This window comes from Hyperolius riggenbachi, chromosome 5, assembly GCF_040937935.1.
Source record: "Hyperolius riggenbachi isolate aHypRig1 chromosome 5, aHypRig1.pri, whole genome shotgun sequence".
Classification (NCBI taxonomy): domain Eukaryota; kingdom Metazoa; phylum Chordata; class Amphibia; order Anura; family Hyperoliidae; genus Hyperolius; species Hyperolius riggenbachi.
This window is the reverse complement of record NC_090650.1, coordinates 376,530,165-376,556,338: the sequence shown is the minus strand read 5'-3', so window position 1 is coordinate 376,556,338 and position 26,174 is coordinate 376,530,165. Positions and strand designations below refer to the sequence as shown.

The 26,174-nt window shown below is 43.9% G+C and overlaps 1 protein-coding gene across 1 annotated transcript in view; it reads left to right on the top strand.

Annotated features, from left to right (window-relative positions):
- Window positions 1–26,174, top strand: part of DECR1 (2,4-dienoyl-CoA reductase 1) — a 76,533-nt gene that overhangs the window by 1,117 nt on the left and 49,242 nt on the right. Inside the window, exon 2 of the mRNA XM_068234871.1 lies at window positions 24,057–24,262. Coding sequence (XP_068090972.1) covers window positions 24,057–24,262 — 206 coding nt within the window. The remainder of the gene's footprint in view (window positions 1–24,056; window positions 24,263–26,174) is intronic.

The following is a 26,174-nucleotide window of genomic DNA, read 5'->3' as shown; positions in this document are numbered from 1 at the left end:
AAAGTTTTATGAATAGAGCCCATAGTCGTGAAGGCGCAGTATGGCCACTTAGCACTGTTGAATGCTTAACAACCCCTGATGCCCGATCATTACTGATCACTCCCCTATAGCAATAGATCACAGCGCTAATACACAATAGAAAATAATGTGCGCTAAAAGTCCAAATTCAATTTGTGTAATCACAACTTAAAGAGAATCTGTATTGTTAAAATCGCACAAAAGTAAATATACCAGTGCGTTAGGGGACATCTCCTATTACCCTCTGTCACAATTTCGCCGCTCCTCGCCGCATTCAAAGTGGTTAAAAACAGTTTTAAAACGTTTGTTTATAAACAAACAAAATGGCCACCAAAACAGGAAGTAGGTTGATGTACAGTATGTCCACACATAGAAAATACATCCATACACAAGCAGGCTGTATACACCCTTCCTTTTGAATCTCAAGAGATCATTTGTGTGTTTCTTTCCCCCTGCAGTTCTCATGCACTGAAGTTTCAGGCTGCTCGTTTCTTCCTGCAAACAGCTTTGCCTTTGTCTGTAATTCCTCAGTATGTGAAAGCCCAGCCAGCTCAGAGGATGATTTATCCAGCTTGTAAAAGATAAGAGAGAAGAGAGAAGCTGCCCTAATCTAAATAATACACAGGCAGTGTGCATAGAGGGGCCTGGAAGGGGGAGTTCATAGCAGAACCACAACACTGAAGAACTTGGCAGCCTTCCAGACACAGGCCGACAAGTCTGACAGGGGAAAGATACATTGATTTATTACAGAGACTGTGATAGTAGAAAGTGCTGCAGTAAGCCAGAACACATTAGAATAGCTTTTGGAACTTGTAGGATGATAAAAAACAGGATGCAATTTTTGTTACGGCGTCTCTTTAAGTCCATTGTTTTTCAGACAAAGAAAAGCCTTATCTTCATATTTTTAGTTTATTTATTTATTGTGTTTATAAAGCACCAACATATTTAGCTGTGCTGAACATTAAAGGGAATGTCCAGGCTTGATTAAAAAAAAAAAAAAAAAAAATTACCCGGGGCTTCCTCTAGTCCCTGGCAGCTGACATGTCCCATGCCGCAGCTCCGCTCTCAGCTGCCAGCCCGGGTTCCCCGCCGGTGCAGACGCTGACCTAGTGAGGCCGTCCTCTACTGCGCCTGCGCAAACGGGGGCGACGCCGCGACGAAAAGTGGGGAGGACTGAGGAGTGCGCAGCAACGAAGACTGAAAATGGGCATGGCCATGACATTGTATGGGCGGAGCTAACGTATTGATGTAACAGCGAGGCATAAGACAAACGAGACTTTGCATCATGGGTGTGCAGAAACTGCGTGATGCTAATTGTATACTGTAACCACAAAGCAGCAAACATAGCCATCTATGACCATTAAAGGGATACTGTAGGGGGGTCGGGGGAAAATGAGCTGAACTTACCCGGGGCTTCTAATGGTCCCCTGCAGACATCCTGTGCCCGCGCAGCCACTCCCCAATGCTCCGGCCCCGCCTCTGGTTCACTTCTGGAATTTCAGATTTTAAAGTCTGAAAACCACTGCACCTGCATTGCCATGTTCTCGCTCCCGCTGATGGCACCAGGAGCGTACTGTGCAGGCCCAGTATGGTCTGCGACTGCGCAGTACGCTCCTGCTGACATCAGCGAGAGAGAGAACACGGCAATGCAGGCGCAGTGGTTTTCAGACTTTAAAGTCTGAAAATCCAGAAGTGCACCGGAGGCGGGGGCCGGAGCATTGGGGAGTGGCTGCGCAGGCACAGGATGTCTGCAGGGGACCATTAGAAGCCCCGGGTAAGTTCAGCTCATTTTCCCCCGACCCCCCTACAGTATCCCTTTAAATAATAAATGCAGTAACAGTTACCCCGGACACCAGAAAATAAACGCAATGGGCAACATGTCAGTATAAAATAAATGCAATGCGGGCAAACATGTCAGTACAAAATAAACACAATGCGGCCAACATGTCAGTACAAAATAAACACAATGCGGCCAACATGTCAGTACAAAATAAACGCAATGCGGCCAACATGTCAGTACAAAATAAACGCAATGCGGCCAACATGTCAGTACAAAATAAACGCAATGCGGGCAAACATTTCACCTGGAAAAGAAACGCAATGCGGGCAAACATTTCACCTGGAAAAGAAACGCAATGCGGGCAAACCTTTCACCAGAAAAGAAACGCAATGCGGGCAAACATTTCACCTGGAAAAGAAACGCAATGCGGGCAAACATTCCACCTGGAAAAGAAACGCAATGCGGGCAAACATTCCACCTGGAAAAGAAACGCAATGCGGGCAAACATTTCACCGGAAAAGAAACGCAATGCGGGCAAACCTTTCACCAGAAAAGAAACGCAATGCGGGCAAACATTTCACCTGGAAAAGAAACGCAATGCGGGCAAACATTTCACCTGGAAAAGAAACGCAATGCGGGCAAACATTTCACCAGAAAAGAAACGCAATGCGGGCAAACATTTCACCAGAAAAGAAACGCAATACGGGCAAACATTTCACCTGGAAAAAAAACCGCAATGCGGGCAAACATTTAACCGGAAAAGAAACGCAATGCGGGCAAACATTTCACCGGAAAAGAAACGCAATGCGGGCAAACATTTTACCGGAAAAGAAACGCAATGCGGGCAAACATTTCACCTGGAAAAAAAAAACGCAATGCGGGCAAACATTTCACCTGGAAAAGAAAGCATTTACTCACCTGGCAGAAGTCTCTGGCCTCTGGCGCGCTGCTCCCGGGACCATCTTGCTGCTGATCTTCTCTCTCGCGCTGACAGGGCTACGGCAAGATGGCGCCCGAAGCCCTGTACTGGAGACACAAATAGTCTCCAGTACACGGCTCCAGCAGCCATCTTGCCGTAGCCCTGCTCGCCTGCCGGTGTCGGAACACCGGAAGACAGTTAGGCTGGAGCGGGGCTGCGGGAAATGAACTGGCACGGCGTCTATAGACGCCGCTGCCAGTTCATGAGTATAGAGTGGCCAGAGTCCCGAGGCCTGGACGTCCCGCTGCTGAAAGCGGGACGTTTCCCGGGACCTCATGCTGCCTGGGACAGCGGACCCCGAATCCGGGACACGTCCCCAGCAATCCGGGTCGTCTGGTCACTCTACCTAAAAAGCATTTATACAGTGTTGCTGGCCATCCTCCCTGCACGGTGCACACTATTTTGGCAGCTAGACAGAGAAACTGCTATTCACTAAGGCCTAGTGCACACCAGAGCGGTTCTGCTGCGGTTTGCGATCCGCTTGCGGGTGCGGATCCGCTAGGGTAATGTATTTCAATGGGCTGGTGCACACCAGAGCGGGAGGCGTTTTGCAGAAACGCATACTCCCGGGCTGCTGCAGATTTTGGATTGCGGATGCGTTTCTGCCTCAATGTTAAGTATAGGAAAACAGGAAACCGCTCTGAAAAACGGCACTTCAGAGCGGTTTGCCAGGCGTTTTTTGTTACAGTAGCTGTTCAGTAACAGCTTTACTGTAACAATACATGAAATCTACTACACCAAAACCGCAAAATGTTAGCTGAAACGCTACAGAAAAAGAAGAAAAAGCGTTTCAAAATCTGCTAACATTTTGCGGATCTGCTAGCATTTTGCGGATCTGCTAGCGGTTTTTGGTGTGCACCAGGCCTAAGTGATTTTGAAACAAACAAAACCATGAGACCACGTGAGTGTGATCATGAGTGGCGCAGCCACAAGTGAGCGCAGACGCAGTAGATGCCAACATGGCGAGGTTTGCATCTGCAATGAAAGGGTTCCCAAGACACCGGAGCTGGGGTGAGGGACTGATAGGCTGCCAGTAGATCTCTAAATTTTATTTTATTTATTTATTATTTTTTTTCTTTTAGCTCGGGTTTAGCCTTTAAGTTCAAAGCAGTCATTTATTTCCACTGGGTGGCAGCATTGTTACAGTCATGCATTTTTATTGATTTTTCTTTTTCTTTAGCTACTTTCAACTCTGAAATTGTTTTGTGAAACCTGTTCAATTACTCTGTTTTTTTATGAAATGTAAATGGCTAAGGGTATTGAAAGTAAGTTATTAAGATGTTTGGTTGCACTAGGTGAACATCTGGCTTTGGTTGCAGCAGGCAACTCCCCTACTTCTCTGAATGACCAGGTTTAATCGTAGTTCCTATTTGTCCCTTTTTGGAGCAACAGTTCCCCATGTGGGCTTCTGTCCCCCTCAGTTGTCCCTCTCTTAGGTCTGGTCCGTGCATCTGATTTAATGCATTTTCTAAGTAGAAAAGTACTTATAATTCCTTAAACTTTATGTCCACCCTTTAAAGGGATACTGTAGGTGGTCGGGGGAAAATAAGTTGAACTTACCCGGGGTTTCTAATGGTCCCCCGCAGACATCCTGTGCCCGCGCAGCCACTCACCGATGCTCCAGCCCCGCCTCCGGTTCACTTCTGGAATTTCAGACTTTAAAGTCGGAAAACCACTGCGCCTGCGTTGCCGTGTCCTCGCTCCTGCTAATGTCACCAGGAGCGTACTGCGCAGGCACAGACCATACTGGGCCTGAGCCGTACGCACCTGGTGACATCAGGGGAAGCGAGGACACGGCAACGCAGGCGCAGTGGTTTTCCGACTTTAAAGTCTGAAATTCCAGAAGTGAACCGGAGGCGGGGCCAGAGCATCGGTGAGTGGCTGCGCGGGCACAGGATGTCTGCGGGGGACCATTAGAAGCCCCAGGTAAGTTCAACTCCTTTTCCCCCGACCTCCTACAGTATCCCTTTAAATTACAGCATTTCTTGTTTCAGATACATTTATTTTTTGTTTATATTAGTATTTTTTTTTTATTATTTTTTTTAGCGCTTCTTTTTCTAAAGTTCACAATCATAAGGGTTGATAAATGCAAGTAAACCTGAAGCGAGAGGAAAATGAAGGCTAATATATTTATTTATTTTTAAAAATACCAGGTGCCTAGCAGTCCTGCTGATCACTTTAGTATTAGTAGTGTCTGAGTCACACATCTGAAACAAGCATGCAGCTAATCTTGTCCGATATTTATTAACCACCTGAGCGGTATGCCCGATACTGTGTCGGGCATACCGCTTGCTAGAATTACAAGTCCCCCACAAAGATTCTAAAAGATTTAATGCCCTCACAAGCTGTAGCTAGCACTAGGCAAGCTAGTATAAGTAGCCGGCACTCTCCGATCGCTGCCGATCCAGCCACTTATACATTACCCAGCCTGGCTCCAGCAATCGGTGCAGCCTCCCCAGACAGCTCCGGCCTCTCTATGGGGAGGATCGGGTCATGACGTCATGTATGATCCTCCCCATAGAGAGACCGGAGCTGTGCGGGGAGGCTGCACTGATCGCTGGATCCAGGCTGGGTAAAGTATAATCGGGGGGTGATCGGCGGCAATCGGAGGGTGCAGGCTACTTTTGCTAGCTAGCCTAATGCTAGCTAAAGCTTTTGGGGGCATTAAATCTTTTAGAATCTTTGTGGGGGACTCTAGCTGCAAAACCTCCTGAGCGGCGTAATGCTCAGGAGGTTAAAGAGAGCTCGACGTGGGCTCAAAAAATGTCCCACTTTCACTTTTGTGACCTCTGGGTCATGACGCTGGGATGAGAGCTTCACTCTGTCATTCACAGCGTGCATGGAGGCGGGGAAGCAGCAGGGGGCGCGGCCAGGGAGAGAGAAATCCTGTAAGAATGCTCCTGGCGGGCATTTTGAACAGGGAATCCCTCTCCTTGTGTTTACCTCCAAGATGGCGACAAATATTGTTTCTAATCTTGGGGTGCTATAGCGTGGCAGTGGGGGGGCAGAGAGGCATGTCATGAGGCAGAGAACATGCCTCTGTGTCCCATCTGCCCACCTCGGGTTCTCTTTAAGGCCCATACACATGGGCTGACTGTTCTTGCCCATCAGGGATCAGGCCCCAAACCCCTGGGCAACATAGCTGGGCCGGACTATACAGACCTGTGTCAGTTGTACAGCTGGCGACGCTTTCTGTTGCTGTGTGGGGGAGCCTAAGGGACAATGAAGTGCACACATGTGACGTGCGGCGCGGGCTGCGGACAAAGCAATCTGCAGGAAGGATCACTAGCCAAGCGGCAGTTGTTTGTCGGAGGCTGGTGTACACATGCTGGATTATTGACTGAGGTGGTTATTATTGGCAGCCTCAGTCGTGTGTGTGTGTACGCAGCTTTATGCTGGATACACATGGTGCGTTCCCGCACTCGATGCGCCGCTCGATTCGCGTTGACTCGATTATTTCCGAGCATCTCCGAGAGCATTTTGATGATTGTTAGGTCAATTCACATGTAAAGTATGCCAAATTGACCTAACGATCCATCGAAACCCGAATTGGACATGTCGGAAATAATCGATTCGCCGCGAATCGAGCGGCGCATCAAGTGTGGGAACGCACCGTGTGTATCCAGCATTAGAGGCAGACGATCAGCAGGACTGCCAAGCCGAGTGGCATGAAAAAGTAGACTGGTGGCACGGGGGCACGATGAGAGAATGCAGGGCTGGTTTTTCTCTGTGCAATTCTGCTTACAGCATAGGAGGTGGTGAGCTGATGACAGCCGGGTGCTCACCAAAACTAACCGGGTGCAACACCTGGCTAAAAGAGCCTGGGGGAACATTGCACCTGGCAGGCCTAAAGATGTTACCACCAGTTATAAACGTCAGAATGTACTGTAACTCATGAAAGTTTGGTATCAAACTTCCATGATACTCTTTTAGCTGGGTGGAGCACCCAGCTAAAAGAGCCCGGGGAGATAACTGAGTATGTATACTCAAAACTATTGTTTGCATTCTACCATGTGCACTGCCACAGTAATTGACACTGTAAATGTGCAGCCATAGCAGATCTTTATACTAACAAGTACTTTACAGAAAAATGTCACTCGTTTTTTATATATATATTTTTTTTAATCCTTCTCTAAGGCCTGGTACACACCAAAAAACGCTAGCAGATCCGCAAAATGCTAGCAGATTTTGAAACGCTTTTTGTTATTTTTCTGTAGCGTTCCAGCTAGCATTTTGCGGTTTTGTGAAGCGTTTTTGGTGTAGTAGAGTTCAGATATTGTTACAGTAAAGCTGTTACTGAACAGCTTCTGTAACAAAAACGCCTGCAAAACCGCTCTGAACTGCCGTTTTTCAGAGCGGTTTGCGTTTTTCCTATACTTAACATTGAGGCAGAAACGCATCCACAATCCAAAAAATGCCTCACCCCGGGAGTATGCGTTTCTGCAAAATATCTCCTGCTCTGGTGTGAACCACCCCATTGAGATACATTGACCAAGCGTATCCGCAGCCGCAAGCGGCTGCAGAAACGCTGAAAAAGCCGCTCGGTGTGCACCAGCCCTAACAGAAGACATACCAGTTTTTAAAGTGAACCTCCAGACTAAAAATCTACTCAGCAGCACTGAAAAGGCTTGGTGTTTCTTTTGTTGTTGCTGTTTCACACATCAGAACTTAGTTTTTCTTACCCAAGCCTCATTTGTAGCTGCACACAAGAAAACTGCCCGGGCATTTTTCCCCTGATGCTGTGCAAAGCATGATGGGATTTCTGATGTTGTTGTTCCCTGCTGTTTTAGTGCAAATTTGTTTTTGTTTTTTAATTTTGAATTTGAGATTTGAAGCCTAGCGCAAGCAGCTGGGAGGGGTGATCAGGACACAGGACAGTAGTCTCATGCTCCTTGTCACCTCCTTTCAACCAAAAAGATGGCTGCCCCATGAAATCACAAACATTTGCCTGTTCTTTTAAAACAGGGTGGGTAAGAGATTTTTACCTATCTATTTTAATTAACATAACTAATATAAACTAATGACAATATGGTATGTTTGTTTGAGGCTGAAGTTCCCCTTTAAGAAAAAAAGATACACTTAAAGTGGTCTGAAACTCCGACATAACATTCAATAAAAATGGGGTTTCCTACTTTTTATCACTTATAGAGTTCATATTTGCTTTTGTGCATATGTAATATTGTCTGTTTACAAATTAAGTTTCCAAGTGGTTTATCGCGCACTAATAGCTGTCATTGCATTTTATTCAAACTGCTTTTTATTATATATTAACATCTTCTAATGAGCTATTCGAAAGTGTGTGTGTGTGTGTGTGTGTGTGTGTGTGTGTGTGTGTGTGTGTGTGTGTAGCACAGAGAGTTCCTTTTAACTTGTTACACTGTGTTTACACACAATAGCAGGAATTAGTGCTTTTAACCATTTCAGTGATGTTCTGCTAAAAGAAAAAATTCTGGGATAGGAGCTTTCTAGCTGTGAGGAATCTTTTAGAGCAAAGTAGAAATGCTGACTTTCAGACCACTTTAAGTTCCCTTTTCCAGTCTTTAGTAATGTGAAGTTGTGGCATTGTGCTGGGTATAATCTTTAGCAAATGGTGTATAGCATGAGTTCTGTGCTCTGACTCACTGGTATGTCCTGCCAGGCTGCCACGCAGTGCACTGAAGCTCACACATTATGTGAGTGGGTATGTGGTGATCATTTCAAGGACATCAAGTTACTCACAAAGTTTTGTTCCATTAGCAAAGAGTAAGCTTTAATTAAATGCTTCACTGCCTTAGTTGCATGCAGAAGTTCACCTTGCCTTGCCGTTTCATTCTGTATGCATCTCGCATGCCTTTTTAATTACAAAGACAATATATATTTTATGAGGAGCGTTGTTTTTATTACTAGTTATGAAATACAACTGTGTTTTGTATGAGTGAAGTGCTCACAAATTTTTGTTCACACGGTAATAATGTACTGGTTAGTTCCTCATCTTACCTGCAGGCTGCACTGTGACGTTAAGGCCTCATTCGCATCATTGATGCAGAATGGCCATGCGATTAGAACGCAACGTGCATGATCGCATGCCATCTGCATTGCGCTGCTGATCCCATTCACTACAGTGAGCGCTGCCCAGCGGACATGATCTGAACGGCAGAAGTGCTGTCTATGCACTTCTGTTGTTCTTGCATGTCGCACAGTAGCACGTATGATGGCAGTGTTCTCCCCAGGCACTTTTAGCCGGGTGCTCCACCCGGCTAGTTTTGGTGAGCACCCGGCTGTCAACGGGCTCACCGCCTCCTCTCTTGTAAGCAGAGTTGTCCAGAAAAGCTCTGGCCTTCCAATTTCTCATCTCGCCCCACCCGGCTACTTTTTCATGCCACCCGGCTGCAAAAAATTTCTGGGGAGAACACTGGATGGGAACGAGGCCTTAAAACGCACATTTGCAATTCCAAAGATCCTAGTAAGGACACACTCACTTGTCCAGAACTCCACATTTGGTTGCCAGGAAGCAGCACACATTGATCAGCTAAAGCATCAGTAACCCAGCTTCAACCCGTCAAGACATGGACATTAGAAAACCTTTTTAAAGAGAACCCGAGGTGGTTCTTGGGGGGGGGGGGGGGGGGGGGAAGGTGGGACACAGAGGCATGTTCTCTGTCTGACATGCCTCTGTGTCCCCAAACTGCCGCTCTGTCCCCCCACCGCCGCGCTATAGCCCCCCAAGATTTTATGAGCCCACCTTGGGCTCTCTTTAACCTCCTTGCCGGTCTAATTCCCCCGGCAAGGAGGCAGCGCATGCACCTTTTTTTTTTTTTTTTTTTTTTTTTAATCATGTAGCGAGCAGCTCCGCAGCCACTCCGATCGCTTCCGGCGATCGGAGTAAGCAGGAAATCCCGTTCAGAACGGGATTTCCTGCTGGGCTTCCCCGGTCGCCATGGCGACGGGGCGGGATGACGTCATAACCGGCAAGGAGGTTAAAGGAAACATGAGAGAAACAATGTAGATTTATACTTAAAGAGAATCTGTACTCTAAAATTCTTACAATAAAAAGCATACCATTCTATTCCTTATGTTCTCCTGTGCCCCTCTGTGCTGTTTCTGCCACTCCCTGCTGCAATCCTGGCTTGTAATTGCCAGTTTTAGGCAGTGTTTACAAACAAAAGACAGCTGCTAACCAGAGTATGGTTCCAATCATAGGCTGAGAACTAGCTTACTGTGTTACTCATGCAGAGCTTGGAGAGGGTGTGTAAAGCTTCTGCCAATGACAAGCAGTGCTGCACATTCCCCACATTCCAGCCTCAGCCCGACAGACACGACAGAGGAAATGAGATAAGATTTATTACAGAGACAGTGCAACTAGAAAAGGCTGCAGTAAGACAGACCACATTAGAACAGGTATAGGAACTTATAGGATAGAAGAAATAAGGCTCAAACTTTTGTTAGAGTCTCTTTAAGGGTTCCTCCAGCTTGATCACTGTCCTCCCGAGTTGCTCAGTCTCCCACAATGTGGCCCAGCAAATTCCCCAGTCGTGCTCCACTGCACGATCTTGGCCATGTGCACCTCTTTATAGCAAGCGCAGTTATAGTGAATTGCTCGATCGGGAGATTTGAATGTCCAAGACTGTGCATGTGCCATGGAGACTGAGCGCGACTGAGGATTTTACAGGGCTGCTCGGTTAAAGGACAACTGGAGTGAGAAGAATATGGAGGCTGCCATATTTATTTTCTTTTAAACAATACCAGTTACCTGGCAGCCCTGCTGATCTATTTGACTGTGGTAAAGTCTGAATCGCACCAGAAACAAGCATGCAGCTAATCTTGTCAGATGTGACAATAATGTCAAACGCCTAATCTGCATGCTTGTTCAGGGTCTATGGCTACAAGTATTTGAGGCAGAGGATCAGCAGGATAGCCAGGCAACTGGTATTGCTTAAAAGAAAATAAATATGGCAGCTTTCATATCCCTCTCACTTCAGTTGTCCTTTAAGCCATGTACAAGAAAAACACTATACAAAGCATATGCCGCCAGCAGGAGCAGCAAAAATTAGAAGGTTGAGAAAGGAGTCACAGGATCAGGGTCAAGAGAACAGAATAGGAACAGAGAACACAGTCACACAGGCAGAGCTGTGGAGTCTGAGTCAAAGAGTCAGAGCAATTTTGGGTACCTGGAGTCGTAGTTGGAGTCGGTGGATTTGTAAACTAAGGAGTCTGACTCAGATGATTTTTGTAACATATCCACAGTCCTGGTAAGTATTAGACTAAGGAGTCGGAGTAGAGGAGTCTGAGCAATTTTGGGTACCTGGAGTCGGTGGTTTCATAAACTGAGGAGTCGGAGTTGGATAGTTTTCATATAGACTCCACAGCCCTGCACACAGGGAAGCAGCCGTAGCCGATATTGCTAAAGGAATGGACACGCCATGCTGGGCCTGAACCAGTGGGTCTAGTAGTGAAAACTAAGAGAATCCAGCAGTGTCCCTACACACCAGCTGCCATGGACAGTGTCCCCTGGAACCGCTACCTAAGTTTCCCCTAGTCAAATAGAGAAGTCAGCATAGGAGACACAGGAACTGCTGCAAAGGAAATGCCGATCTTGTATAACTGGGGTCTGCAGTGATGCCCTTGATGCGATCCTTGAATCAGATTTCAGGTTTGTTGTTTTTTTTTTCGTTTTAAACAACTTGCATTTCAGCTTGTTTTTATCTAATTATAAAGCTGATTTTATTTTAACTAGATGTCATAGGAAATGAATACAGTGGATAACAAAGGTGACCTTTTCTTCTTAAATATATTAGATGTCAGAAGCGGTGTGCTGCTGCCTTGTTGCAGTGTGACACCTGTGCTTCCCCAGTTCAGCGCTTGGAACACCGACCTTGACATTCTGTGTCCTTTTTATCATGGGAAGAAATATGTACTGCTCATAATATTCAATGACAGAAGCCACTGTATTAGTCAATGGCCTCAATTCACTAAGCTCATCTCCTGTCTTTTAATAACGTTTCTAGGGTTATCACCATGGTGACGAGGCATGTAGTATTCAGAAAACCTTAACCTCAGGCAAACCTAAAGTTAACTCTTCTGTCTTTAACTACTTAACATCTCAGTCGTTTTCAGCTTATGCATCCGAGCAATGTTCACCTCCCATTCATTAGCCTATAACTTTATCACTACTTATCACAATGAACTGATCTATATCTTGTTTTTTCCGCCACCAATTCGGCTTTCTTTGGGGGGTACATTTTGCTAGTAAATGCATTTTAACAGGAAGAATAAGAAAAAAAATGAAAAAATTCATTATTTGTCAGTTTTCGGCCATTATAGTTTTAAAATAATACATGCCTCCATAATTAAAACCCACGTATTGTTATTGCCCATTTGTCACGGTTATTTCACCATTTAAATTATGTCCCTATCACAATGTATCGCGACAATATTTTATTTGGAAATAAAAGAGCATTTTTTCCGTTTTGCATACATCACTATTTACAAGCTTATAAAAAAAAAAATAGAGAGAAATATTTCATCTTTACATAGATATTTAAAAAGTTTAGACCCTTAGGTAAATATTTATGTTTTTTTTTTTTTTTTATAGTAATGTTTTTTTTTTTGGTTTTTTTTTATTAAACATTTTATGTGGGCATTTTTGGGAGGGTGGGATATAAAAGTGTTTAATTTGGGGAAATATTGGTGTATTGTAATGTGTTTGAGGATTTTCTTGTAGTTTTACTTTTTGGCCACAAGATGGCAATCTCGATTTTTTTTTTTTACATGACGTCACTCTAAGCGTACAATGTACGCTTAGAGAGACACAGCTTCAGAAAGAGCGAAGCTTCCGAGAGAAGCTGTCGCTTTTTCAGCGGGGGAGAGGAATCAATGATCGGGCTCCATAGCCCGATAAATTGATTCCGTGGCTACCGACTCCGCGGCCGGGAGTGCGCGTGCACAGCGCGCGATCGGCCGCGGGATCGCGCCTGTCCTCCTTGACGTTTTTATACGTCAAGGAGGACAAAGTGGTTAAGTTAACTCTTCAATCCTTAAAATAACTCCAGAATTGTAAAGTTAAAGACAGGCTGTTAATTAACTGTGTGTGAAAATAACTACAGAGGAAGTAACTTACTGTAACTACAGAGGAGGTAACTTAAGGAATGAAGAGATAAGATAACTCTCACTGTGTGGTGGTAAGTTTTTCTCTTGCCTTATTATCTCCAGCATGATCTTAGTGAATTGAGGCCAAAGATCAGTCTCTTTGCCTCCATATCCTGCATATCCCTGCATATTCCATTGTTACCTATGTATGGAGTTCTGATGACTTAAACATGATGTAAGTTGTTATTTAAGAAGGTTCAGTGTTCACATATTTTGGGCTTGCCCCAAGATTCAGGAGTGCTGGAAACAAGTCCACTATTGGGTGAGAAAAATCTCCTCCATCGACGTTCCTTTTTCCCTAGAAACGTATCTCTTCCATGAGGTCCCATTCTTGTTTAAATCCTACAAAAGCTGTGTACTCATACACTTGATCAATGCAGCCAAAGCAACAATCCCTTGTTTCTGGAAATCCGATACGGTAAACCTCCCACGATTACCCAATGGTGGGAAAGAGTTAACCGCATCGCTGATATGGAGGAGATTTTTCTTACTGCTCAAGACAAGGTAGACCTCTATATGAGTCTGGGTGCTCTGGTATGAGTTCTGTGATTCTCAAGAATACAAATCTATGATGCTAAGGTCCAGGGCCGGGCAGAGGCGAGAGAGGCTCCAGCCTCGGCGCAATGTAGGAGGGGGGCGCACAACTTACTCAGCTATCATTCCCCTATTGTGTTTGAAGCAGAGAGAAATAAGAAAAAGGAGTACATGGCAAGCAAGATAACTAGAGATTAAGGTGTTGGGGGGGGGGGGGGGAGGGTTGGGCGCCTCTTAGTCTAATAGCAATCAGTGTGTGACGGCTGGGGAGGGAGGGAGGGAGGGAGGGATGGAGGGGCGCACTTTGGTGTCTCAGCCTTTGGTGCTGGAGGACCTTGTCCCGGTTCTGCTAAGGTCCTAAATGACTATATTATAAAATGGAAATACATATATCCAGGCACATCGCCTCTAGTTAGGACATTAAATAAATTATTAGGGAAAGGGAGGTGCTGAAGGGGGTGTGGCTAGAAAACAGCAAAAATCTATTAACCCTTCGCACACTCACATGCAAATGTTGAAACAAATGCATTCACAGATTCACTCATCCAGGCACAACTGTTATCCCTACAGCTAAATTTAAAGCCAGGGTTTTAGTTCACAGAAGAATGCATTCTTATGCTTAGTCACCTATACTGCGCAGAAGTACCCAGGTAAACATAGGTGTCCTAACTCTGGCCCTGTAACATGCATAGTGCAGACATGCAAACACATTCATTGCATCAAACCTATCAATGGATTAGGAGCACACATCCTAACTTCCTCTCCTGGGAAAGACGGTGCATCTTACCAATCGCACAAGGGAGCTAACGTTATGTGTCCATGTGCACCATGCACATACACCAGCATAAGCTGTGTGCATGCTGACAAATACATACAGGGGAAGGAGGGAGTGCACTGAATTGGACCCTAGCCACAGGGGTCAGTAGTAAAATGGAAATACATATATCCAGGCACATCGCCTCTAGTTAGGACATTAAATAAATTATTAGGGAAAGGGAGGTGCTGAAGGGGGTGTGGCTAGAAAACAGCAAAAATCTATTAACCCTTCGCACACTCACATGCAAATGTTCAAACAAATGCATTCACAGATTCACTCATCCAGGCACAACTGTTATCCCTACAGCTAAATTAAAAGCCAGGGTTTTAGTTCACAGAAGAATGCATTCTTATGCTTAGTCACCTATACTGCGCAGAAGTACCCAGGTAAACATAGGTGTCCTAACTCTGGCCCTGTAACATGCATAGTGCAGACATGCAAACACATTCATTGCATCAAACCTATCAATGGATTAGGAGCACACATCCTAACTTCCTCTCCTGGGAAAGACGGTGCATCTTACCAATCGCACAAGGGAGCTAACGTTATGTGTCCATGTGCACCATGCGCATACACCAGCATAAGCTGTGTGCATGCTGACAAATACATACAGGGGAAGGAGGGAGTGCACTGAATTGGACCCTAGCCACAGGGGTCAGTAGTAAAATGGAAATACATATATCCAGGCACATCGCCTCTAGTTAGGACATTAAATAAATACAGTACAAGTCATTATAAAATGACTTGTACTGTATGTGAACCATTACCTGCTTGTGGTAACTGAATGGACTTACCTTTTCTACCCCTTCTGTACACTGTATTTACAGCAGGCTGTGACCGGTGAACACATTAAAAATGTATTATAAAAACCTTTAATAGCACTGAAACTAACGCATTTCACCGGTCACAGCCTGCTTCACCGGGCTAATACAATGTCTTTTGAATGAAGAGGTCCATCAATAGGAGTGAAGCAGGTGGTTTCGGCTCATGAAGCTCAGTGTCAAGCGGCAAAACTTGATGGCGCCATAGCAGTAATGGCGTACTGCGCCGGACGCATAAGAGTAATTCTGGGTTCTGGCAATCGAAGGACCCCGAATTACTTCTACCTCCAAGTTGCTACAATTCGGAGGTGGAATAGTATTTAAAGGGGCACTACAGCGAAAAACTAACATTTTAAATATGTGCAAACATATACAAATAAGTACATTTTCCCAGAGTAAAATGAGCCATAAATTACTTTTCTCCTATGTTGCTGTCACTTACAGTAGGCAGTAGAAATCTGACAGAGGTGACAGATTTTGGACTAGTCCATCTCTTCATAGAGGATTCTCAGCAAGGCTTATATTCTTTATAAAGATATTCCCTAAAAAGGATTTAAACAATGATGCTGGCTAGCATCCCTGCTCCCTACACCGTTTTTTTTTGCAGTTGGACAGAGCAACTGCCATTCACTAAGTGCTTCTGAAAATAAATAAATCCCTGAGAATCCCCTATGAAGAGATGAACTAGTCCAAAGCCTGTCACTTCTGTCAGATTTCTACTACCTACTGTAAGTGACAGCAACATAGGAGAAAAGTAATTTATGGCTCATTTTACTGTGGGAAAAAAACATACTTCTTATTTGTATATGTTTGCACATATTCAAAATGTTACAGTTTTTCACTGTAGTGCCCCTTTAACGCTGCCGGGTATTTGAGAAGCAGCCGGGTGAGCTGTCATTCTGCTCACACTGCGCCCAACCCACCGGTGGTATACACATACTTGTGCCAATAGGAACCCCTGTCCTATTGATCAAAGGACACTGTATTAACCCGATGAAGCAGGCTGTGACTTGTGAAACGCCTTGTTTTCAGTGCTATTTAAGATTTTTATAATCATTTCTATCAGAGGTGTACAGCCTCAGGTAAGCCAATTTTATTTACTTAATCCCCCATTATTTAAGTTCAGTCTTCTTCATGGGATGCCTCTTACCATCCACTCGTAATCACTACTCCCTGAATTCCACTTGGGGGGGGGGGGGGGGGGAGGGGGTATTGGAGTACAGAGTCCTTTGAATTTCTCACCCAATTGAACATTTAAGGTAGCGACCCACTATCGTACGGATAGTGGGTCGCTACCTTAAATGTTCAATTGGGTGAGAAATTCAAAGGACTCTGTACTCCAATAGAGTACTAGAAGATTTAAAGACCTGAGACTTGGGGTTTTATTCACCTGCTTGGCACAGTGGTTGCTGGTTTTGAGGCCCTCACTTGTGGGTAATTAACCTCCTTAGCGGTAAACCCAAGGCTCAGGACAGAAATCTGCAGTTAATAGCGGTAATCCCGTGCCTGAGTGAGTTATATGCTGGAGCTGCTGCAGATCTTTGTGGTACTATATATACTCGAATACAAGTCGACCTTGTGTATAAGTCGACTCCAATATTCAACCCTCTCAAGCTGGAACCTTTTATTGACTAATGTATAAGTCGACCCAGCAAAGTTAATGGCTGCACTTGGGGCTCAGGAGGGGTTACTGCATACAGTATTGCAGCCATTAATCCTTCCTGTCCCATAAGTGCAGCCAATAACTCCTCCAGGCCATCAAGTGTGACTGCAATTATTTACTCCCTTTTATGCAGCCCGGTATTTTCCCCCTGCCCCTTTCCTTGTCGGACATGTTTTTTCTTAGTACACACTTAGTACACATTACTCAGTGTGCTCAGTGTTGCCAGTGACTCGTGTATAAGTCGACCCCTATGCTTTTATGAAGTGATTCAGAGCTACATTTTTCCATTAACCCTCCAGGACAGGTATACATCGAGATCCGGTCCCTCCCAGGAAACAGGAAACATCCACAAACCTCTCTATAAATTAAAAGATTGGTCAGGTGCTCGGCAGTATAGATGTTTCCTGTTCCAGGAACAGGTCTCTCTGTACAGCGCTGCATGTCCTGGAGAGCCTGGGTGGCTAAGGGCTGTTGGCGCTGCGGGTGCAGATGGATACATTAGGCTATGGATCTCCTATGTGCCCGCTTACCTCTCCATAAGCATAGTTGTGTCCGGGGGAGAGAAGGCTGCATATGGTGGTTCTTCGTATGGCAGGCGCCGCCGACTGGAAATGTGGGGAGTGCGCTGTGAGGAGGCGGAGGCCGGAGTACGCAGTGTGCCAGCATCCAAGATGGCGGACGGAGTGTTTCCGCTTCCGGATGACGCATTTCCGCCCGCTCGGTAGAAGAACTGGTGGCGTCCTCCGCGTCTCTGCACTCGTGCAGGACGCAATACGGATTCAGCAGCGGGATCAGGAGCAGGTCAACCGGCCACTCAGGATGATCCCAGAGGGCAGGAGCCGAGGCAGGATACCAACAAGGTATCGTTTTTAAAACACAAAAAAACAGTTGTTTATGTGTTGCCTGTAGATGAGATGGCTCAATGCTGGGGCTGCTGATGGGGAGGATGATTGATGGTACAACTTGGCATATAAAGTTTTGTATCATTTCTTGTGTATAATATACCCTGATTTTTGTATAGTAGGTTACAAAAGTTGTTTTGGTATGTTTTATTTCAGAATCCTGCAGCTTCTGTGACTGCTTCTACTACATCTACCAATACTACTACGGCTACAGAAGCATCAGAAGCTGTTAGGCCTAAGAAACGCTGTCCCTCTTGTAACATAAAACTGCCAGTGCCTTGGAATAAATTACTTTGTCAGTCATGTGCTACAAGAGTTCTAAACGAAGAATCAGCGGTAGCTTATAAGGATTTTCTTAAAATGGTCCGTAAAGAAATGACGGAATCTATGAAAGTCTTTAGGGAATCTATGGCTGCACAATCATCGGTTAATCAACCGCCAGTTGTAATTGCTCATGTACCTGGTACCTCGGGAACTGTATTTCCAACCGTTCCTGTTGCACAATCGGTGATACAGCAACCTATTATTGTGGACCAGCCTTCTGGGGCATTAAATCCAAGTTTACATTCGGCACAGATTTCACAAATTATAGATCAAACACAAATAGCCGGAATTAACAATCCCAGTGAAAAATCAGCTGATAATGTAATACCAACTGCAAAGCATGGGAAAGCTACAGCTAAAACAGATCGACCTATTTTATCGGATTCTGAACCAGAAGAATACTCAGAAGAAATTTCTGAGTGTGATTCTGAAGATGAACTTTCAGAAAAGGACCAGGATAAACCGTCTAAGTTTAGGTTTTCAGCCAATGAAACTGATGAGCTTTTAAAAGCAATTTATGATTCATTAGGTTTAAATGAGGATTCCCCGACATCTCTATCTACTCACGACGCATTGTATGCGGGTATGGAGGGATCTAAACCAATGGTTTTTCCGGTCCATACGTCAACAAAACAGTTAATTGATAGTCAGTGGAAAAACCCTGATAGAAAAGTTTTTTTATCTAGAGGATTTAAACGAAGATTCCCTTTTGCAGAGGATGATTGCAGACAATGGGATAAATGTCCTAAACTAGATGCAGCTTTTTCTCAGGTACAGAAAGAAAACGAGTTATCTTTTGAAGACCTGGGGTTTTTAAAAGATCCATCGGATAAAAAGGCAGAATTTGCGTTAAAAAAGACGTGGTCAGCAATATGTGCGAATTTTCGCCCTGCTGCGGCTACTACTTGTGTAGGACGTACGCTAGACTTATGGATGCATCAAGTGATGCGTCATATTAAGATGGGGTCCAGCAAAGAAATAATTCTTAACTCATTTACGGTAATGTTCAAAGCAATTAATTTTATTATTGACGCTGCAACAGAGTCCATTCGCCTTACGGCCAGGGCCGCAGCTTTATCCAATGTTGCTAGACGGAATATTTGGATTAAAACCTGGGAGGGTAGTAATATATCCAAAAATAAATTATGTACTATACCTTTTGCAGGTGACCTGTTATTTGGCCCTCAATTAGATGAAATATTGGAAAGGTCTTCAGATAATAAAAAAGGTTTTCCCAAAAAGAGGCAATTTAGACAAGGGAAGAAGTTTTTTCGTAAAAACCGACAGGAAAATAAACCTAAACCTCAGGCTAGACGCAAACCCTGGTCATTTTCCCGAGAGCAAAACAAACCAAACGCCCTGTTTGGTAGCACTGAGTCTTCCGCAAGGAAGCAGCAGTGACGACGAGCCACCCGTGGGAGGAAGGTTGGGCCTATTCCTACCACATTGGCAAAAATTTGCAACCAGCCCATTCATTCTGAATCTAGTCCAGTCGGGATACCATATTGTGTTTCAGCAAAAACCGCCGACAAGATTTGTGATTACAAAAGGACTACACTCAACAGAGGAACAGACAGCAATAAGTTCCATTCTGCAGGACATGTTGCAAAGAAACGTAGTTACTTTGGTGCCAATCTTGGAGCAGGGGAGAGGATTTTACTCGACAATTTTCTTGGTGAAAAAGCCGTCGGGAAAATTCCGTCTCATCCTGAATCTCAAACCCTTGAACCCATTCATAAAACATCAGAAGTTCAGAATGGAGTCGATTTTTTTCCCTCAGAAATCTGTTGACTGCCAATTGTTTCATGGTAAGCATAGACCTCAAGGATGCATATTGGCATGTTCCGATCGAGTTAAGATCCCAGAGATTTCTCAGGTTTGCGATAAAAGAAACTACAGGAGTGACCCATTATCAATTTCGCTGCCTCCCCTTTGGCATAAAGTCAGCTCCAAGAATTTTCACCAAAGTGAATGCGGAACTAGTATCCTTCCTACACAAACAGGGGATAATGATTGTCCCCTACCTGGACGATCTTCTAATATTTGCAGAGTCAAAACAAATATTATTAGGACACAGGGAGACAGTATTAAGGGAACTGCATGCAGCAGGATGGATTGTCAGCCTAGAAAAGTCACAGCTGGAGCCGACACAGAATATAGTGTTTCTGGGATTCATTATAGATTCGATTCAACAAAAAATGTTTCTACCAGAGCAGAAAGTATTAAAAGTAGTTCACCAGGTAGAAAATTTCAGAACGTTAGAAAGAATATCTATTCGAGATGGGATGAGATTATTGGGTCTTCTGAATTCTGTAGCACCAGCAGTACAGTGGGCAATGAAGCATGCTCGATCACTGCAAACATGGATTCTAGGGAATTGGAGCAAATCAATGGAATCGTTAGATCAAGTGATACAAATTCCGAACATTGTGAAAGAAGACTTACAATGGTGGACTGTGAATCACAACCTGACTCAGGGCAAGCAGTGGGTGTTTCCGACACAACTAATAGTAACCACAGACGCAAGTTTGTCAGGATGGGGGGCTCATGTTCAGGACTTCAAGGTGCAGGGTCTATGGCAGCCTCATATGAAAGATCAGTCTTCAAATTACAGAGAGCTGATGGCGGTGAAACTAGCACTAGTGGCAACACAACATCTTGTAGAATCGAAGCATGTTCAGATAAGGACAGACAATTCTACAGTAGTGGCATATATAAATCGCCAAGGGGGAACAAGGTCTCGCAAGCTACTGTCACTCTCACTGGAGATTCTGGATTTAGCGGAGAGAAGTCTGTTGTCTCTCACAGCTATCCATCTGAAAGGCTCTTTGAATGTACTAGCAGATCTGCTCAGTCGCAAACAGTTGTCGAACATGGAATGGGAGTTGAATCACGAGGTATATCAATGGATAACAGCAATCTGGGGGACTCCTGTCATAGATTTGTTTGCCAACAGGGAAAATGCCAAATGTCAACGTTTCTTTTCCCTGAATACCAGAGACAATCCAACGGCAATAGACGCTCTTGCACAAATCTGGGATTTCGAACTAGCGTATGCTTTCCCACCTTTAAATCTGCTGCCATTAGTGCTGAGGAAGATCACAATGTCCAGAACAACAGTGATTCTCATTGCACCAAATTGGCCGAGAAGGTCATGGTATCCACTGCTTCTGAAGTTAAAGACAGTGGAACCATTACCACTTCCATATCTGGAAAGATTAGTATTAGTTCAGGGACAAATAGTGCCAGATCTGAACAAATGGAAACTAACGGCCTGGCTACTGAAGAGTTGATACTTAAAAGTTATGGGCTATCTGATAAGGTAGTGGAAACCTTAGTTAAAAGTCGGAAGAAAAATACACGTGCTATATATTTGAAATATTGGAAAACCTTTAATCTGTGGAAGGAACAGACAGGGTTTAAGTCCAATGAGATAGCTACTGTGTTAGAATTTCTCCAGAGTGGAATTGACAGGAAATTGGCCTTAAGCACGATTAAGGTTCAGATTTCAGCTCTCTCCGTTTTTTTAGACAAACAGTTGGCAGTACATCCTTTAATTATTCGTTTTGTTAAGTCAGTAGAAAGGAACAGGCCGATATGTGTTAAACCCTTTCCAAAATGGGATCTGTCATTAGTTCTTAAAGCTCTTACAAAACCGCCCTTTTGTTCTTCGAAAGATATGGATTTACGTTTACTTACTTTAAAAACTATTTTTTTGGTGGCAATTACGTCCGCTAGGAGAGTAAGTGAACTAGAAGCTCTTTCCTGCGAAAAGCCGTATTGTATTTTCTATGAGGACAGAGTAGTTCTCAGAACAAGTTCCGAGTTTATTCCAAAAGTAGGAGATTTATTTTACCGTTCTCAAGAGATCATATTGCCTAGTTTCTATGCAAACCCATCAAATGATAAAGAGAAAGATAGGCATTCTCTGGATGTGAGACAAATACTGTTAGATTATTTGCAGAGAGTACAAAGTATTAGGAAAACTGAAGCCCTATTTGTAAATTATACGGGGAAATTGATCGGGCAGAAAGCTTCAAAAAGAACGATTGCAAATTGGATTAAGCTATGCATTCTGGAGGCATATAAGATTATGGAGACTATACCTCCTAAGGATCTTAAAGCTCATTCAACCAGGGGGACAGCGACAACTTGGGCCTTCAGAGCTGGTGCTTCTCCTCTGGAAATCTGTAAGGCGGCGACGTGGAAGAATCTGGGAACGTTCATGCGGCACTACAGATTGGATAGTATATCATCGTCTGACCAGGACTTTGGAAGAAAAGTTTTGCAGGCGGTCAGCCCACCCTAAGGTTAGTGTTTTCTTGATTATCATCTCGATGTATACCTGTCCTGGAGGGTTAATGGAAAAAACTAAACATTAGCTTACCTGGTAATTTAATTTTAAGTAACCCTCCAGGACAGGTGGGGTAACCCACCCTATTATATCATTATAATATATTAAAATGCACGATACTATGTTTATACTGTGTATATGAATTAGGAAATACATTTAATGTATGTGTTATGGTTAGGTGTCAGGTAGTTGAGACCTGTTGGGAATTGTTTTCTTTTATAATACTGCCGAGCACCTGACCAATCTTTTAATTTATAGAGAGGTTTGTGGATGTTTCCTGTTTCCTGGGAGGGACCGGATCTCGATGTATACCTGTCCTGGAGGGTTACTTAAAATTAAATTACCAGGTAAGCTAATGTTTAGTTTTCTAGACTTATACTCGAGTATATACAGTATGTTTTTTTTTTTTTCTTGTTTTTACTCTGGAAGAAACATATATTACTTATTTTTGTATGCGTACATGTATTTTAAATTTTACAATTCATGATTGTTCTCCTTTTAGGTGGCCCTGATGGTACGTGTACCATGTGTTAAGAACCTAGGCATTAAGTTGAGTTCGTTTATAATTGTAGCCAAATGTAACCAGAATATGGTGATCAATAACAAGGAAGTTTTTGAATCGCAAAAAAGTGAAATTGCACTTGAGTACTGGGCTTAGATTAGTGTTGAGGCATGGTTACAGGGATACTTACTTGGGGCTTCTTCCAGCCCCCTGCAGCCATCCCTTGCCCTCGCAGTCACTCGCGAATCCTCCGATCCTCCGCCGCCAGGTACTTTAGTTTTTGCCGACAGGCCTGGCCACGTGTATCCTTCTTTGTGTTCCTGTCCACAATAGTGCCCTGTGACTGCGAGTGCACCGGGCCAGCTGCAGGGGGCTGGTAGAAGCCACAGGTAAGTAAAAATATATATTTTAATTCAAGCTTAAAGAGAAACCGTAACCAAGAATTGAACTTTTCCCAATCAGTAGCTGATGCCCCTTTTTACATGAGAAATCTATTCCTCTTCACAAACGAATCATCAGGGGGCGCTGTATGGCTGATATTGTGGTAAATTCCCTCCCACAGAAAACTGTGAGGACCATGGTGCTGGCAGTTTCCTTTCTGTGAACCTTTTTACATTGTGGGAAATAGCTGTTTACAGTTGTTTCCAACTGCCAAAAAAGCAAGCAGCATCTCCTTCCACTGACATCACCTGCCAGCAGTAAAAATGTCACCATGTGATAAATGTCAGAATGTAAAACAGGGATTTAAAAGATTTTACAATGGGCAAACACTGACTAAATCATTTATACATAATTATTGTAAAATTCAAGCACTTTTTTTATTACATTTTCACTGGAGTTCCTCTTCATGTATCCCTTTAAAGGGGAACTGAAGAGAGAGGTATATGGAGGCTGTCATGTTTATTTCCTTTTAGACAATACCAGTTGCCTGGCAGCCCTGCTGATCCTCTGCCTCTAATACTATTAGCCATAGCCCCTGAACAAGCATGCAGCAGATCAGGTGTTTCAGTGGTTCAGACTTATAAGTCTGATCTGACAAGACTAGATGCATGCTTGTTTCTGGTTTTAATCAGATACTACTGCAGAGAAATAGACCAGCAGGGCTGCCAGGCAACTGGTATTGATTAAAAACAAATAAACATGACAGCCTCCATATACCTCTCTCTTCAGTTCCCCTTTAAGTAATATGACATTCCTTCCATTATGTTAACAACTTTTTTTTTTCTTATGCCACCAGGTATTCAGCCATGGAACCCCAGCCTTATCAGGTGGGCACAAGGATGCCCCTCAAGCCGTTTTCTTCCCTGCTTTGCAGAATGTGATGCTGCCTCCTGATACATTCAAAGGAAAAGTAGCCTTCATCACTGGAGGGGGCACTGGACTTGGTAAAGGCATGACAAGAACTCTGTCCAAGTTGGGAGCTGAATGTGTTATATCCAGCAGGTAATACATGTTGATATTATTTTCTCCTTTACACATTGTTACTGTCACCTGTAAAGATTAGACTTAATCGTCAGTAGGGCTGAGGAGTCAGTACAAAAATCATCTGACTCCGACTCCTCAGTTTGTTGAAACCTCTGACTCCAGGTACCCAAAATTACTTCCGACGCCAACTCCACAGCCCTGATCGTCAGGACAACGCTGTAGGCAGTGAGTGTTGTACAGACACGTCACTTGGGTATAGTCGAGTGGCGTGTTCTGTTTCTATGACTACTGGTCATTACCTGATTATTAGTTAGAATTTAATATTGTGCTGACATCTACAGTGCTGCCCATACTTATTCATACCCCTAGCAAATTTTGACTTAAAATTACTTTTATTCAACCAGCAAGTCATTTTTTGTCGTGAAATTACATAGGTGTCTCCCAAAAGATAATACGATTTACAAGCGGCATTATTGTGGAAAAAACATTGCTTTGCTTTTATTTGCATTTGAGCAAAAAGTGTCCAGTCCAAAATTATTCATACCCTTCTCAGTCTGTGGGAAAATCCAAAGTTCTATACCATTCCAAATAGTCCAAGCTGTTCTAAAGCATCCTAATTACCCTAATTAATTAGGAACAGCTATTTTAATCAACTCAACAGGTGAAAAACAGTAGCTCTCTGCAGATGGTTTATGGACAGTCATGACTGATGCTACGTACACACATGCGACAAAGATCGTTCGTTGAGAACGACGAACGAACTTTTAATTGATGAAAGAACGACCTAAGTAAAGATAGTTTTAAAAGGTGTGTAACGATCTGATCGTTAGAACGAACGTTACATCACGTAAGGCAACTATTGCGCCTGCGCATAAAAATGAAAAGTTTCACAGAGAAATAGTGAAATGCGCATGTCAAGCCTAGTACGAATGACAGTTTCCAACGATGTACTACTTTTGCAAACGATCGTCGTTGGTGAAGATCCGCCGAGACAGAACTTTCTTTTGTAGAGATTTGGCTCGTTCGTCGTTTGCCTTAATAGTCGGTGGTTCGTTTTTTGTAACGATCGTCGTTGGTAAAGATCGGGAAACGATCGTTACAAACGACTATAGTCGCATGTGTGTACGCACCTTAAGACAAAGGAGCTCAATGAGGACCTGCAGCTGCGCATTGTGGCTGCTCACAAGTCAGTAAAGGGCTACAAGGCAATGTTTTCAAGTTCCAGTGGCTAAAGTGAAAAGTATTCTTAAATAATAGAACATGTTCCGCACTGTGGTAAATCTCAGAGGACGTGGTCGGAAGCCAAAAGTGACACCGGTGCTGGCCAGGAGGATAGTGAGAGAGGTAAAAAAAGAATCCAAGGATCACCACCAAGGCCATCCTGGTTAATCTGGGCTCTGCTGGTGGCAATGTCTCAAGGCAGACAATCCAACGAATACTGCACATTGCTGGGTTCCACTGATGCAGAACAAGGAGGATGCCACTTCTCCAGATAAGGCACACAAAAGCTAGCTTGGCCTTTGCAAATGCTCATCTGGACAAAGAAGAAGACTTCTGGTCTTTTGTGAAGCAAAAATTTAATGGTTTGGTCACAATGATGTTTCCTTTATTTGGCATAAAAAAAGAAGCCTTCAACCCAAAAAACACCATCCCCACTGTCAAACATGGTGGTAGGAACCTAATTCTTTGAGGTTGTTTTTTCAGCCAATGGACCAGGGAACCTAATCACAGTAAATGGCGCCATGAAAAAAGAGTAATACATGAGGTTTCTCAACGACCGCATTGGGTAGTCTTCAGAGAAACTTGGCCTTGGCCACCAATGGACATTTCAGCATGACTATGACCTAAAACACCACAGCAAAAGTGGTGAAGAAATGGTTAGCAGACAACAACATTAACATTTTGGAGTGGCCCAATCAGAGTCCTGACT